This window comes from Orbicella franksi, chromosome 6 (assembly GCF_964199315.1).
Source record: "Orbicella franksi chromosome 6, jaOrbFran1.1, whole genome shotgun sequence".
Lineage (NCBI taxonomy): Eukaryota > Metazoa > Cnidaria > Anthozoa > Scleractinia > Merulinidae > Orbicella > Orbicella franksi.
In genome coordinates, this window is record NC_138150.1 from 5586723 (window position 1) to 5603955 (window position 17233).

Sequence of the window (17233 nt, forward strand, 5' to 3'; positions counted from 1 at the left end):
AGTCATACCCACTACATACGAGAGGCCAAGTAGTTGGTCAAGTTAGCACCAGAACATCTGAAAAGTCCGGTTGACAATCCTGGTCAACTTAGTAGCTTAGTTATGTTGTGTATTTGTTCCTCTCACGGTGCCTCTCTGCTACGGGGATATATTCCCGTGCCTGCGAATTGTCAGGGCAAGCAAAAAATACTAGGAATAAGCCTGCCATGGACTACAAGTAGGATCCTGATGGAGGTCACAATGCACCTGCACCTATTGGCCATGCTATTACGTTCCTCTAATTCCAATGACTAGAGCGAACTTTCCCTATAACCCCATTTACTGATAAACTGTAAACCCCTCCATTTATGGCTAATCATATACCACGAATAGAAGGAAATTTGGGATGAACTTGGTCCATACCTCACACTAACTACTTTGGGTCAGACATTAGCTCTCGTAAGGTATCATATGGATGGCTCGATATCCTTTGAGAGAACAATAGAACAAATTACAGAAACAATGACCCTAGCCCCCCCAAAATAACAGATGCTGCACTTTGACGACAAGAAGAAAAACGAGCTCACGAGAACTGCTACACTACCGAGTACTTTCCGCTCGACTAATTCCATATATTGGGTTTTTATATTCTTTTTACAGGACTAGGTGCTGAGTGGATCGCCAAACTGGAAATAAGGCAGATGTACACAAAAGAGTGCTGGTTTTATTCATAGTGTAATCGAGGTCTTTGATTTGTGAAATGTAGCTTGAATTGCTGGTGTTTGGAATGGCGACGCAAGAAAGTAAATTCTCGCTAATATGCATGTGTGGAATACTGTGTCTGCACGTAACTTAAAACGGCACAGTCCTAATTTAAGGGTAATGAAAGGTGTTCGAATAAACCTGCTGCGGTCTCGCATCAATTTTTGTTGCAAACCCTCTTTCACTCCCTTCCCCATCCCCCGTGCCCCTCCCTCGGCTTTCAGACCCTCTGGAATCCAAGATGGTTGCAATTCACATAATGTGTAGGAAACACCTGATGCAAGAAACCCCCTCCATTGTGTGCCGTGTTCACAACTACGTTAACTCATAGTCCTATATCATTTTTTGAAGTTATTTTTTGTTACACATCCCCCTCCCTCAGAGCCCACCAGCCTCCCATCCTACCACAGCTCCACCATCATCAACAAAAAAAGAAACCTGCAATGCAGGCTATGCTGCAAGCGATTATCAGTAAACACAAAACTCTTCCATGCCAATTACCCTTTACACAAGCTAGACAAGCTCGGCCCAGTAGTTTTCCTAGGGTGGAAGCCTTTAGAGGAAAAGTTAGTGTGGTCGTTGTAACACTATTTCGGGGGTTAAGATTTAAACCTCTCACGCTAGTGTTATCGGAATGCTATTTTTTGGGTAAAAGAAAAAACAAACATTGTATGTGTTACTCGACGCAATCCTCTAGAGGTATGTCAACAGAAGGAGAGAAATCGAGAAAAACTCCGTTAATTGTTTGCTTTATACTTGACATGAAGAGTAATTTTAGAAAAAGCATAAAAAAGCGAACGGAATGAATGAAGGTGTTGTTTTATTTAAATGTGTCTCAAGAAGGGCAGAAACATAACAGCGCGAAAGATGGAACTATGTCAAATAAATAAATAAATAAATAAATAAGTTCACTTGCAATCTGCAAATTTTCGTATAACTTCTCATAAAGAAAAGACTCGCTTGCTTACTTCACTCCTATCCATTTGATTACCAATACGCCTAAAAAACCTGAGTTTCTTCTTAAGGAGGGTGCCTACTCAATACAAACGTCTTTTCCCCAAATTTGCACCACATGGAAAAGTAGAATTTAGCAAGGGCTATTGGAATCCAGAAAGAAAAAGTTGGACAGCCACGCATTTTCCCGACATAATTAGCTTAGAATATCGAATAAAATGCTCATGTCGACATTTTTCTAAAAACAAGAAAAAATGTTTCTTCACAGTTTTTCCTAGAACTCCCCATTGGATACAAAAAACCAAACGCATTTATAAAGGTCTTTAAGCTAAATGGTGATGGTAACATTAAAAAAAAAAAAAAAAAAAAAAAAAACTTTTGGTATGTTTATAATGACCAAATCGTCGCAGAAGTACTTTTGTCGTCCCTGACAGCTCTCCACTGGTTTAGCCAAAATACAGTCTAAATAGCTTTTCCTTACAACTGGAGACTAATCACGTGTTGAATAGGCTTGCCACTTCCATTTCATAAAAAAATGTAGTTGTAACCACGCGTTTTTTAAAGTTTCACGAGTTCTTTCAATCTTTTTTGAAAACTATTACGGTGCCCATTTTTTTTTTCTGTCACCTCCCCGGTAAGTCAAACATTTGCGATAGACTAGCGTCCCATCAAGGGGAGAGTAGAAATTTTGCTAGTCGCTTCATGCTACAGAAACCGGGATAAGCTCCGGCCTGATGAGCCACTTGGCTCGTATGCAGACTTTACCTTTTCTTGCCTTGCTAGTGTTACCTTCTCGAGCTCGAAAATGAGCTCTGATTAAGGCGAGAATTACTATTGTCATACCTTAATGTTTTCCATTGCTCCCTCTGGTGTAATTCAGATGGCAATTGTCACTAATTTTTTTTTTTTTTTCATAAATCTATATTTTATCAAGCCGCGAAACTACAACAGAATGAAATCGATTGATAGATTAATACAACCGTTAATTTTTTTGGTGCAAAACTAAGTGATTCGCTTAGGTTTTTGCAATTGTTCAGCTATTGAATCAAATGCAGTGCGAAATTGGTCTGCTCTCTGATCAATGCCTGAGTAAAAAGCAATAAAAAGCCCAGCCCAAGGAAAAGACTCAGCAAAAGAAATAATTGCCATCCTGATCAACGATTTCAAATTACACTTAAAAAACAAAATTTAGCTGGTGCCTGATGCCAGGTCCTGTTTAAAATTGTCGACGGTTTTCTCTATTTATATTGTGCACTTTTCTATAGGAGAGTTCCTCTTCTCCACTCCTTACCTACCCCACCAGCACGGGAGTGAAGTAATAAAACACAGGTGTCATTCAGTTGTTTTTAAGGTCATTCCGCAGTATTGCATTGCGCATCCTTACCGAGCATAATTTATGGCGTCATTAGCGCGCGTTCGTGCATGCGCACATTGAAAACATGGCGGATTTGCCTTGATACTGAATTCTGCCAGTTAAAAATGGCTATAGCTCACTAACAAGCTCGGGCACCTCAAATTTTTTTCCAGTCATTTTAATCAACTAATCATAAGCTTTGCGTGAGAAAAGACTGATCTGATTTCTATTGGTGAAAGTTGAACGAATAGGGAAAAGAGCAGCTGCACTGTAGTCTTTTCTATTTTGCAGTTTGATAGGAGTGGCAAGCAATTTGGCTCCAATATTTTAACAAGGATTCAGCTGTCTGTCAAAATCAAGCTTAAAAAGTTTATTTGTGTCCGACACAAATATTGACTGTAGTTTGAGGCGTGTTTTCTTGAGTCTGGGCTCACAAAGAGTTTACAATAACTTGGAATGCGTTCTTGTAATAAGCATTAAATAAAGCTAAAATGGGATATTTTCAATGCCTCACTGCTCCTTAACAAGCATGGACAACCCCCTTTTTTATTTTATAATTAAAGTTCTCATATAATAAATATTCATTGGACAAAGTTTGAACAAAATCTATGTCCAGTTTTATTTCAGGAGAATTACCTTAAGGACGGTGCTTGCTATTGTTAATGCGCACACCAGGAGCCATAATCGGGGACGGAGACCGTAAGCGCGCGCCATTTCAAGTATTGGGGTTGTCCCCATGATATGGGACAATAATTCTATTTTTAGAACAAATTGCGCCATCATCTGCGGCACACGCGCGTACATGCTACGAGGATTTTTGCGGATGTCGCGCGGGGGAAATGGCGTCCGAAATTCCCGAAATGTTTCAGGTTTTTGCCCCACAACTCAACGCGTTTACGTCTGTTGGAATTTTGCTTAAGTATTTTCGTCGTAAGCTGCTCCAGTTTGAGTGAAGTACGACAGTGTCGAATTTAGGTATGTTCCGCTGTAAGCTTATATATATCGCTGACCAAGTTGTGTTACGGCTGATACTTCTTTTACATGAGCTGTACATTACTCCACTTTAAATTTCACACATGTTGAAGATTAAAAGCTTTTCCATTACACAGCAAAAAACTAGCTGGATATATTAAGATATAGCAGAGCTTCAGGACTTCATAGTTTCGTAGCTCCTCTTGCCACACGCTTGCGAGGAATTTGTCAGTCTATCGCGACCGAAAAGTAAAACAAAATAATTGCTAGTTTGAGTTTCGCTTGAATTGTAAGCAACGCTTGATGTTTCATCAAAGCTTAATAACTTTACGTCCGTAGATACTGCTCAGTTTTATTCGTGTAAAAATCCAGTAAATTCTCTGTTGTCGATGAATGAGAGCGCCCGTCGATGCGTGTTTTGTACAGTCAGTAAACATGACAAATTGTACTTCCGCCGCACTTTCGTGTGAAAGTGTACATCGAACTCAAACAATAGCTCTATAGTTTTTAAATATGTTTAATATTGGTAAATGTTTGAGAACATATTAAAAGCTAAGCTGAAAATATGTGAATAAAGCAGAAACAATCAGCAAAGTTACGATGACGCTTTCTTTAATCAACTTGGAATAACGATTTCGATTTTGATGATCGAGTTATCAAAACTCCTTGTCTATTTTCATTTTCGCTGTGTAAAACTTCACTATGCTTATGTTGAAGAAACACACATGATGTTAGTAGCCTTTTTTGCATTCGTGAAATTTGTTGCAGCATCTCAGCACAAAAGATAACGAAAGAAATCTTTGTCAAGATTTGTTGACAATTGAAAACACCGACTCGGACTTGAAAGTGCACGAACTGCATGCACTATGCAAATGAGCTAGTTGTACACGTCAGACTTTCCTTTCAAAAACTTTTGCAAACTCACCAAACAAGCAGAAGCAATAAGAAACCATCAAAACAGGTTTTGGTTATGATTAAACATTGTCTGAGAAACTCACAAATTAACTCGATACCAGAGTAGAGAGTTTTCGTGCTATATTCTTAAGCATACGCGTAAGCTTACAACTAGCGTGAGCAGATCTTATTATTCATTCCCAGCGCGAGATTGAAGTCTTGTTTTCGACCCTGAAAAACCCACCTTTTCCGTTAGCTCAGAGCATAAAACTACATATAAGCGCCCTGGTTCGTATTCCCTTATTCCCTGCCATCGCAGTGAAAAAGACGCAAGAGAATCTCTCAACTCTCACCATTTGATCACGCAACGTGACAACATCCACGCGAGAGCCCCTGACATGTGCGTGAATCCGCGCGGATATATGACGTCAGGATGGCGCAATTTGTTCTAAAAATAGAAAAATTGTCCCATATCATAGGTGCGCGCGAATCCCGAGACTTACGGTCTCCGTCCCCGATTATGGCTCCTGGCACACATCATGCGCATCGCGCAATACATGGTTTACACGCCATGCGCGCGCTAGGTTTGACATTGACGTAACCAGCTACGCTACCAAGTACGATAATAAAATGAGAGCAAAATTTTCCTACCGTGACCAAATCAAGTTTAATGAACCTGAACTAAACCAAGGAACGCAAGAAAATAAACATATTGCTTACTACAAACGGCTTCAAGCTGAAAACCTAAGCTGTTACCCGTAGAAAATCGTATTGAAATCCAACTGTAAACTTGTACCTGCAGATGGGTTAGTGCACTCGCAAAAACAAGTGCGAGACGCAAATGCTCGACTTTCCGGGGAAGTGACAAAAAAATGTAACGGGTACCGAAAAAATTTTCAAAAAAGATTAAAACAACTCGTGTAACTTTTAAAAACGCGTGGTTATAACTACATTTTATGTTATGAAATGCAAGTGGCAAGATAATTCAACATATGATTAGTTTCTGGCTATGAGGAAAAGCTATTTAGACTATTTTGGCTAAACCAGAGGAGAGCTGTCAGGGACGATAAAAGCAATGTTGAGACGATTTTGTAATTAAAAACATACCAAAAGTGTATTATTATTATTATTATTATTATTATTATTATTATTATTACTATTATTATTATTTTACCATTTAGCTAAAAAATCTTCATAAATGCATTTGCTTTTCTGTATGTAATGGGGAATTCTAGGGAAATCTTTGAAAAAGTATTTTCCTTTTTTTTTTTTTTAGAAAAATGTTGACATCAGCATTTTATTCGATATTCAAGGCAAATTATCTCGGAAAAATGCGTGGCTATTCCCACTTTTCTTTCTAGATTCCAATAGCCTTTGCTAAGATCTCCTTTTTCCATATGTTCCTAAATTGGGAAAACTGCCGTTGTATTTAGGTGGCACCGTCCTTGAAAAGAAACTGGTAGTTTTTAGGCGTATTGGCAATCAAATGGAAAGGGGTGAGGTCATCAAGCGAGGGGTTTTTATTATGAGAAATTACACGAAAAGTTGGAAATTGCAAGTAAATTTATTTCCTCATTTCACAAAGTTCCACCTTCTGTGCTATTATGTTCACCCATTCTTGAGAGAATGTTTGCGCACACATTTAGACAAAACAACACCTTCACTAATTTCGTTAGCTTTTTTATGCCTTTTCTCTTTACTTTTGATGCCAACTAAAAACCAAAAACAAAAACATTGCTTTCATCTCGATTTCACTCATTTTGGACATGATTGATCATGATAGTTATACACACAACTTAAGCAGTTGTGAAATTAAAGCCTGAAAAAAAAAAAAAAAAAAAAAAATCAGGCCTGAACGGGATTCAGACCCGGGCCATGACCTCTGCGATACCGGAGAGGTCAGGGGTTCAAACTTTTTAGGCTTTAATTTCACAACGTAACTGCTTACGTTGTGTGTATAACTGCGTTGATCAATCATGTCTTCATATCTTTCTCGGCAGTTCAAATATATCATCCTTCATAGATTCACTTGTATTCTCTCATTCTGTTGAAATACTTCTTAAGGATTGATTCGAGTACCTTCTTTCTTGACGGGTAACACATCCAGTGTTTGTTCTAGCTTATACCCAGTACTAAAGTGACCATTTTAGGTCTCAACTCCCGAGATAGTGTGACAACGACCCGGCTCTAACTTTTCAGGCTCCAAAGGCTTCCACCCTAGGAATACTACTTGACCGAGTTCGTCTGGCTTGTGAAAAGAGGTAATTGAGAGAGTTTTGTGTTGCCTGATAAACACTCGCACATATCCGTCATTGCAGATTTCTTACTTTTGTTTGATGATGGTGGGGCTGTTACAAGATGGGAGGCTGGTGGGCTTTGAGGAAGCGGGGTATGCACCAAAACATAGCTTCAAATAAAATGATAATTTATTATTATATGAGTTAATGTAGTTGTGAACACGGCACACAATGGAGGGGGATGCTTACATCAGGTATCTCCTACAGATTTATGTGAATAGCCACCATCTTGGATTCCAGAAGGCGTGAAAGCGGAGGGAGGGCTGGGGGTGAAAGAGGGCTGGCAACAAAGACAAAAATTGATTCGAGACCACAGCAGGTTTATTCAAACACCTTTCATTACCCTTAGATCAAGACAATGCCGTTTTAAGTTACGTGCAGATACAATATTCCACACATGCATATTAGCGAGAAACAATTTACTTTCTTGCGTCACCATTCCAAACACCAGTAATTCAAGCTACCTTATTACATGAAATTTTCGCGACACTTTATTTCGCGATTTTGAGGTGCCCATATTTCGCGACACTTAAATTCTGTGATTTTGCGAATATTCCCTCTCTTGAATCACTTTAACTTCGAGTTTTTGAGTAACGCAAAATTTATTTCCTTGAACTTAATCAGGGATTTAGTAAACCGACTCATTCAAAGGTAAAAATAAGTCAAAATTAACAAAACGCGACGGCGGAACTATATGCCAACAGTAACATAATGTGAGTCACTTAATTTTCGCGTCATGTTATGTTCGCGTCACTTTAATTTTTCGAATTTTTTTTTTTAAATCACGAAATTAACGTGTCGCGAAAATTTCATGTAATAAGGTGCCTTTCAGAGAACCAAAACCTCGATTACACTATGAATAAAACCAGCACCCCTTTGTCTACGTCTGCCTTATTTCCAGTTTGGCAATCCACTCAGCACCAAGTCCTGTGAAAAGAATAAATAACCCAAAATATATAATTAGTCGAGCGGAAAGTAATCGCGAGTGTAGCAGTTCTCGTAAGCTTGTTATTATTTTTGTCTTCGTGATGCATCGTCTGTTATTGGTTTGGGGCCGGGGTCATTGTTTCTGTTATTTGTTCTATCGTTATCTGAAGGTGTATCCAGCTATTCATGTGAGACCTCACGAGAGCTGCCACCTGACACAAAGTAGTTACTATGAGGTATGGAACAAGGTCCTCCCAATTAAATCTCCTTTTATTCGTGGTCTATTAGGAGCCATAAATGAGGGGTTTTGCAGTTTATCAGTTATTGTAATAGCTGTCAAACTAGCTAGTGAGAGCAACTGCAGGTTATTAAATTCAGTAGAGTTGACCGCAATTATAGCACGTAGAGTTAACGGTTCGCTCTAGTTCTTGGAATTCGAAGAACGTGATTGCATGGCCCATCGGTGCAGTTGGAAAGCTAATTCCCAGTATTTTTTGCTTGCCCTGACAATTTGCAGGCACGGGAATATATCCCAGTAACAGAGAGGCACCGTGAGAGGAACAACTACACAATATTACTAAGCCACTGCGTCGACCAGGATTCAGGTCAACCGCACTTTGCAGATGTTTCGATGCCCAGTAGACCAACTACTGGGCTCACTCATAGAGTGCGTATGACTTTTATTAAAGCTTTAAGAACCTAATTTTACACAAATCAAAGTGGCTATGAGCCACTCAACTTCGAAAATGGATTCTCGGTATTAAGCGTTTTAATCCGTAGGTTAAGTTAAAGTTAAAGCCCACTGGCATTGTTAAAATTTCAAAACGCAACGGCAAGAGAATACACGAGGAGATGTGGCACCGTTGAAAACATTCATGAAGTTATTGGTGATCCTCGTCCGAGAGACCAAGACAATTATAAAGAAAGTACCACTTCATGTCCGATTACCAAAGCAAGTAATAACTCTCATTTTCATTCCTATTTATTTTCGTTCTTTATTTTCCCAGCCAGTATCAGTAATTTTTTTTCTTTGTTACCTATTGAGATATCTTAAAAATTATTTTAAAAGTCCAACGTAGAGTGGCGTACACTATGCCACAAGGACAGCACTGCTTCTAGTCCGCTGAACAAAGTTAAGCCCTGTTCGGCAGGATTCCTACTTGACTGGGTGGCCACATAAGATTGAAGGAGTGAAGGAGTGAAGGAGCGAAGGAGTGAAGGAGTGAAGGAGTGAAGGAGTGAAGGAGTGAAGGAGTGAAGGAGTGAAGGAGTGAAGGAGTGAAGGAGTGAAGGAGTGAAGGAGTGAAGGAGTGAAGGAGTGAAGGAGTGAAGGAGTGAAGGAGTGAAGGAGTGAAGGAGTGAAGGAGTGAAGGAGTGAAGGAGTGAAAGAGTGAAGCAGTGAAGCAGTGAAGCAGTGAAGCAGTGAAGCAGTGAAGCAGTGAAGCAGTGAAGCAGTGAAGCAGTGAAGCAGTGAAGCAGTGAAGCAGTGAAGCAGTGAAGCAGTGAAGCAGTGAAGCAGTGAAGCAGTGAAGCAGTGAAGCAGTGAAGCAGTGAAGCAGTGAAGCAGTCTGTGAAGCAGTGAAGCAGTGAAGCAGTGAAGCAGTCTGTGAAGCAGTGAAGCAGTGAAGCAGTGAAGCAGTGAAGCAGTGAAGCAGTGAAGCAGTGAAGCAGTGAAGCAGTGAAGCAGTGAAAGAGTGAAGGAGTGATGGAGTGATGGAGTGATGGAGTGATGGAGTGAAGGAGTGAAGGAGTGATGGAGTGAAATCGCTCCCCCACTACAACCTGCTGGAAAGTTAAAAGCTTGGCATGAATGAAGACATCTGCTACTAATGTTATCAGCTAACCTCAGGCCAATTCGTAAACAAACACATCTCCGTTGACCGTCTTTCCCGAACCATTGCCGGTCCTCTTACTAAACTCGCATAGTTTGGACTCCCCGTACTTCTTATAAGTATTCTTGGCGTCATCCCCTGACCAGCAACTCTCATTGTCTGCTCCAAAAATCTTGTAGCCAAGCGCTTCAGCTTTCCCCTTGCAGTAGTTGAAAATTGCATCAGGACCCTTAGCACTCACTTTGTCGTCAAATAATTCAGGCAAAGCGAAAGCGTCTCTAGGGGACACGTTGTTGTAGCAACCAGTAGGTTCCCAGTCACCTTTAAAAGAATGAATGACTGAACTTTTATTAAGCGCCGGAGTATTTAGCTTTTAAAAATAACCAATTGTGAACACTCAAATAAAAAAAAAGAAAATATGGTTCAGTTACAGTGTTAGGAATATCAGGACAGTAAGGAAAGGACTGCACAGGACATGTAGTCCGCCTTGTTTGGGAATTTGCGATTTGCTTTACATAGACGAAACCCTAGGAGTAGTTCTCCTTTGATTGAGTGTAACATTTCAAACACAAAAGACAGTGTTTGACCACATTTTCAAACAACGAGATGAGAGTAGAAAATATACCACGTAGCGGAGAATTTTTGATGAAATTCGAGGTGCTTGGAAATGTGGTCAACTACAGTCTTCACTGTTACATAAATCTTCAAAATCAAAGCTAACGCTAAGGAGAAAACGGAGAAAAAAAATGTAAAAATCTATGCTAATTAATACCAGACATTCAAACTCGGTTACTCATAATTAGACAATACTGTGAAAATTACGTTTGCAAAACAAAACAAAACAAAACAAAAACCAGGCATCTAGCCCCATTATTTTACCTCCTTTCTTTTGGTAAACAAACACTATTTCTGATGCCAAGAAGCCATATCGCAAACCGCCTTTGGTGGAGCCGCACCTCCCTACAGCAGTTCCATAAATACCATACGAACTTGCAGCATTCTGGCCAGTCCAGCATCTGGTATCATCTAAACCGAACAGCGTGATTCCTTTTTGGGTAGCCGTGGTCACGCATTGCCCATATTTCTTTTCCATCTTGCCAAATCGTTTAAATTTGAACAGGATTTCACCCAGAGCTCGTCCTCTGTTTTGGTAGCATCCCACTGGCTTCCAAGTTTCTGTCATTAAAAAAAAAAATACATAAATAAAAATATTCTGACAAATTTTATTTTTGTTAAAATACTTTGATAAACTACTAGTACAAATCATTATCAGATATAGACATTTATTCTTGTTTGAAGTCATCGGCAAAGGCAAAGTGATAATAATGCGATTGGAAAGGAAAGAAATTTGCCTCGTTTGTTTGTCTGATAATTGCAATAACAGCTACTGAAAAAAAGAATCTTTTCAGAAACGAGACTAAAATGAGAGAGTTAATGATTTTATATCTTCTCGCTATTTGCTGTCTAGTTTGGCAAGCCTAGCTGCCCCCATGCCCGCCTGACAAAATATCACATAATGTCAAACCAAAGAAGTTTTATCTCACTTTGACACTCCTGATTGTTGCATTCCCTGGTAGTGCTGTCGGGTCCCAGTCCACTACAGTCCTTTCCGCCATTAGAAGGCGGTGGATTGGTACATGTTCTCTTTCGTGTTTGCAACCCACCTCCACAAGTCTTCGAACACACACCGTACGGCTTCCAGTCTGAATAACCACCGTTTACTATATATAAAAAATAATAATAATAATAATAATTACAACGAATGACCCATTCCCTCTATGAGACTCGCCTGCAGGGAATCATGGTAGTTGTATTCATAAAAAAAAAAACATCCAGTCCAAGATGATGAATCCCTGATCCCAATGAGAGAATTGGCCGTTGCATGATCACGGAATAGTGTTTACAATCATAAAGAATGATTGTATGCGAAACGTGCTCGTGGACCGATCTTTTTATAATGAGGTGGGGCTGTGGCAGGGTAGGAGGCTGGTGGAGTTTAAAGGAGGGAGTATGCGGCATGACACAGCTTCAAAAAATATTGTGTGTTTTAAAAATGTTAATGGAGTTGTGAACACAAAAATGGAGGGGGTTGCTTACATCAGGTATTTCCTACAAGATATGTGCTATTTGTTAGTATTTCCATTACTTTTTTTAACAATACGTCCAGATAAGTTGTCGCTTCTTACAGAGGGTTGTAACTTTTGCGCGTCCTTAGTTTCGCGATGTGCTAACTTCAGTGGAATTTTGGTCCTTGCTTTCTTCGTGGGATGAGTGACACGGGGTCGCTGGTAGTCACCCTATGGAACTTAACGGTCGCTATTTGTCTATTTTACCTGGACACTCTTGATTGTTGCATTCCCTGCTAGAACTGTCGGGTCCAAGTCCACTGCAGTCTTCTCCATCATGTGATGGTGGTGGATTAGTACACGTTCTTTTACGCGTCTGTTCCCCACCCCCACAGGTCTTTGAGCACTCACTGTACGGTCCCCAATCTGAATAACCACCATTCACTACGAAAATGTTTCATAGTATAAATAACAAAAATATAATTACCTGCGAAGATCTCTTTCTATGTACTCATAATATTTTTTTTTTTCTTACGAAGCGCCAAATTTTCTATCTGCCCATTGCGCCGATTACAATAAAAATTGTGAAAAGAAAACAAAATAAGAATAAAAAATGACTAAAAAAGCAGACCTTTGATGAGAAGAAATTAAATGATAAAAGTCAAAATAGCTTTTATAAAAAAGGTGGCTTCAATGTCTGTTGAAAAAATGTGAAAGAAAATCAGGTATTTTTAAAATGTCTTTTGCTTATGATAATGGAATCCCAACACCTTAAGTAATACGAAAGGATGCTTCGAAACCCTTTTCCCTGGAACACTGGCCAAAGGCTCGTGTTTTGTATATTTTTTAGCCTAGCGTAGGAGTCTTACATTTAGCCTCCAATAGGTCTTCACAATCCTCTCCTATCCATACTGGGCAAATAATCTTTCTATGCATGTTTTTTAGCCTAACGCTTTACCTACACTGTAGCTCCTCACAATCCCCTCCCCGCCTCACTGTGGGAAGGATCTTTCTTTGCACGTTTTATAGCCTAGCTCAGGTCTCTAGCCTCTAGCCTAGCTTTCAACAATATTCTCCCAGCCACTGTGGAAAAGGTTTTTCTTTATCATGATGTTTTAGTCCAGCTGCTTTCAGAGGTGCGAGAATTCGAAGTCGCTGATAAGATGAACCAAATGTAGGCGATTATATTGTCCATATCCTTACCTGGGCACTCCTGATTGTTGCATTCGCTGGTAGCACTGTCGGGTCCCAGTACACTGCAATCTTTTCCTCCATTTGCCGGTGGTGGATTGGTACACGTTCGTTTTCGCGTTTTTACCCCACCTCCACAAGTCTTCGAACACTCGCCATACGGTTTCCAATCCGAGTAACCACCGTTAACTATAAAAGACGAGGGAGGAAAAGCCAGTCTTGTATTTCTGTCTAATTACGTTATGGGGAACGATTTTGATGGGATTTTCGACAAATTCATTGTTTGCATCTCGAATACAGTCATTCTAATTAGAAAAGGCAAGCAAAATCTGAGTTTATTTATGGTTCTCAGGAAATGGCTCAGAAACTGCGTCAAACGATGAAGTTTTAATCATCAATACCTTTTGCAAGATCTAGCGTCCTCAAAGATAAATTTGAGGCCGGACGCTATCTATGAAATACAGAGCATCATCAATAGCTTACGTCAAAGGCGCTAGGAACTTGCAATTTAGCAACTGTTAGTCCTGATAGATACTTCACTTGTGAATCAAATAAGTAAAGATGGGTGAAAGAATTTTGTACTGCAAGAAAGAAGTTTTTGCAAATGTTACTCCGGGGACTATGAAGATCCCTTTTATTTATTTGAGATTTGTAGTTTAGGATTAAAAGTTAAAAAGTTAAAATCAGACTCTATTGATTTTCCATTTTACCTGGACATTCCTGGATATTGCATTCCGTGGTAGAAATGTCAGGTCCAAGGACATTGCAGTCTTCTCCTCCGCTTGCGGGGGGCGGATTGGTACATGTCCTCTTACGTGTCTTCACCCCACCTCCACACGTTTTTGAACACTCGCCGTACGGTCCCCAATTTGAGTAATTACCATTTACTATACAGAAGTGAAAAAAGAAGAACCGAATCGGACCTCTCAAAACGATAAAGTCAATGGATTAGTTGCATATTTTTGCAAGTAAACAATTGCTCGATTTTTTCACCAACAGCTTGTGCTAAATTAAGCAACGTCTGTTTAAGGTAGTCGTAGACATTGTCAGCGAAGTTGTAGAACTAAGATTACGAATTCGACCCAATCGTCACAGTCAATAACCGCGGTAGAGCAACGCAGATGACGTTACACGTCGCTTTGCTGGCTATCAGCGATAGACAGCGTTGCTTCCTCTTGTTGAACCGTCAGAGAAAAGTCATGCTCGAGGCCTACTGAGACCTAAAAGTTATCATCAGCATCATCATCATCATCATCATCATCACCATCATCATCATCATTATCATCATCTTCATCGTCGTCATCGTCTTCATCATCGTCATCATCATCATCATCATCATCATCATTATCATCATCATTTTTGGAGAAATGGAAACCTCTAACTCATCCGAACGTTATGCTTTGTCTCGCGATCATTTCCTTACCTGGACAACCTCCACTGTTGCATTCTTCTGTGAGGGTATCAGGTCCCAGACCAGAACAATCCTTAGCACCAGGGCTTGGAGGAGGATTTGTGCAATAACGCCTTCGATAGCGATGACCAATACCACAAGTTACGGAACACTCAGTCCAATCACCCCACTGAGAGTACCCGCCATTATCTGGAAAAACATTATATGGCACGGTAGGTTTCTTTCAGCAATGGATGCTTTAGTGTGTAATGATTATGGAATTTTACACTTTGGTTGTGTCACTTGATGGGAAGCTAATCACATCTACGTCAATAATGACAAATATCAATGTAGAGGAGATGAGTATTCCAGAAAGGTAGCGCGAGGTAACAAACTAGTTGGCCAACCTTATTTATAGGGTGATTTCGGGTGTGTTAGTTTTTTTAGGACTGTACAATAAAGGTGGGCCATATTACTAATTAAGGAAAGTATTAGATTCTTACTTGCTTTACATCCGTACAGCTCTACACGCAAAGCGATGAGAATGAACCAGGCCTCAGGAATGATTCTTATGGTCCTTGTGGTAATTGGTGGAATCAGGTCATATTTGACAACGCTGTCTTTATCATTGTTGGCTTTAAAAGTCTTAAAAAGAATAATTGTTTACTGAAACGTAATTTTTGTCACTGTACAATTTTAAAAGGCCTAGACTACGTGTATTATTAAACGAATATCCCATCATTTCTGCACGAACTTGAGGAATGAAATGACCAATCGTAGCTCGTGCAATTTCTTGCAAATTTTGTACACCATTTTGAAGGAAACCAACTATTTGCCGTGTCTCTATTTTGAGAAGTTGAAGTCCTTCAACGCCTCTTTAGCACTCTTAGATCAGATATTAATTGACTCTAACCACTACTTTAATGTGGTAATTACTGCTTTAATGCTGTAAATTCTTGTCTCCTCCGCAGCCATGTTTTGGGATATCACTCAACGCTCAACTACCGTATCTATTCGATTGTAAATTACACTGCAGTTGTCCTCCTGCAGGGACAGTCGGCAGCTAGTAGTTACAACTTGGAAATAAAGTCATTCAATTGTATTGTATAGATATTCACCAAAATATTTACCTTGGTATGTGTTTCTGGCTGATATTGCTGAAGAAAACCGCGGTCATCAATGTATTGAAGCGTGTAACTCTTGACATAGTAAACCGCATGGTAAAAACCCTGCGTGGCAATGCCAGTCACTTGTGTGTCTCTTCCAAAATTGATCTGAAGCCACTGACTATGATCACTCACTGCTGGTATCCAGCCTCCATAACGTCCAACTCCTCCCTTATAGTGCAGCCTAGCATTACCAGGAGCGTACAGTAAAGTCCCAGGGGCCAGTGTAGTGGAGGCTGTTATAGCGGAATCTGGAATTAACTTATCTTGCATCCCTAGTGGATCCTTGCAACTGACCTCTTGAGGTATTTGGAAGCCTAAGAAAACAAGACGGGAGAAACAAGGCTGTTGTTGTATGTGAAAAGAAATACCTTTAACAACAAAAATGAAAGTCGACGCAAAAAAATACAGGCATCTAGAGTGTTGACGGACAAGGAAACAAGTAACAAAAGAGTACTACGACTGCCACTACAACTACCACTACCACTACCACTACTATTACCTCTACCACTACCACTACCACTTCCACTACCACTATCACTACTATTACCTCTACCACTACCACTACCACTACCACTACCACTACCACTACCTTTACCATTACCACCGCCTCTACCTCTACCATTACCACTGGCACTGCCAATGCACTACCACTGCCACTAACACAACCGCAACCACAACAACTACAACTACCACTAGAATTACTGTATCAAAATCCCTGCCTCAACCACAGTCACAACCACTACCGCTACCACTACCACTACCACTACCACTACCACTACCACTACCACTACCACTACCACTACCACTACCACTACCACTACCACCACCACTACCACTACCACTACCGCTACTACTACCAGCACCACTTCCACTACCGCTACCGCTACCACGATCTGTACGACGAGCACTACCACTACCACGATCACTGCCGCCACCGCTAATATTGCTGACACTGCTACTGATACGGCCGCTTGCAGCTGACTCTACAACTAATTCGACGTTGACAGCTACGTACCTGATTTACAACCATAGAAATCAGCCCTCATTGAAATCCAGACGTGGTATTCCAATGGATTGATTCGGATGAAGCGTGCAATAATAGGATTCTTTAGCTTGTGACTCACAATTGAGAATCTATCCTTATTGCCTTCAAATTCCTTAAATAAAACAAAAGAGTACACGCTTTCTTGATTACAAACACGGCACAACTAATTAAGACTACACAATAGAGCGCTTGGAAATAAACTCAAACTAGTAGTGGATGAAGGATAAGATAGCTTACGTGGGTCTCATCCCCACTGTAATCATTCTCAACCTGTTTTTAGACATCGTACTTAGTTCTTTGGGGGTTAGAGCCATTGGTGTTGCGTGGATGCTTTAATAGAGTATAAAAATGCGTGCAGATCCCTTTGGGCTCTTTACGTGACTATAACTCGTGACATCATC

The 17233-nt window shown here is 40.2% G+C and overlaps 1 protein-coding gene across 1 annotated transcript in view; it reads right to left on the reverse strand.

Moving 5' to 3' along the window:
- Positions 1-7901: 7901 nt before the first annotated feature.
- LOC145490410 (uncharacterized) overlaps positions 7902-17233 on the reverse strand; it is a 27314-nt gene continuing 17982 nt past the window's right edge. The window contains exons 20-26 of the mRNA XM_081469538.1: positions 15122-15263; positions 13241-13417; positions 12305-12481; positions 11516-11692; positions 10851-11147; positions 9984-10292; positions 7902-8139 (exon numbers count right to left, since the gene is read on the reverse strand). Coding sequence (XP_081325664.1) covers positions 9985-10292; positions 10851-11147; positions 11516-11692; positions 12305-12481; positions 13241-13417; positions 15122-15263 — 1278 coding nt within the window. The 3' untranslated portion in view covers positions 7902-8139; position 9984. The remainder of the gene's footprint in view (positions 8140-9983; positions 10293-10850; positions 11148-11515; positions 11693-12304; positions 12482-13240; positions 13418-15121; positions 15264-17233) is intronic.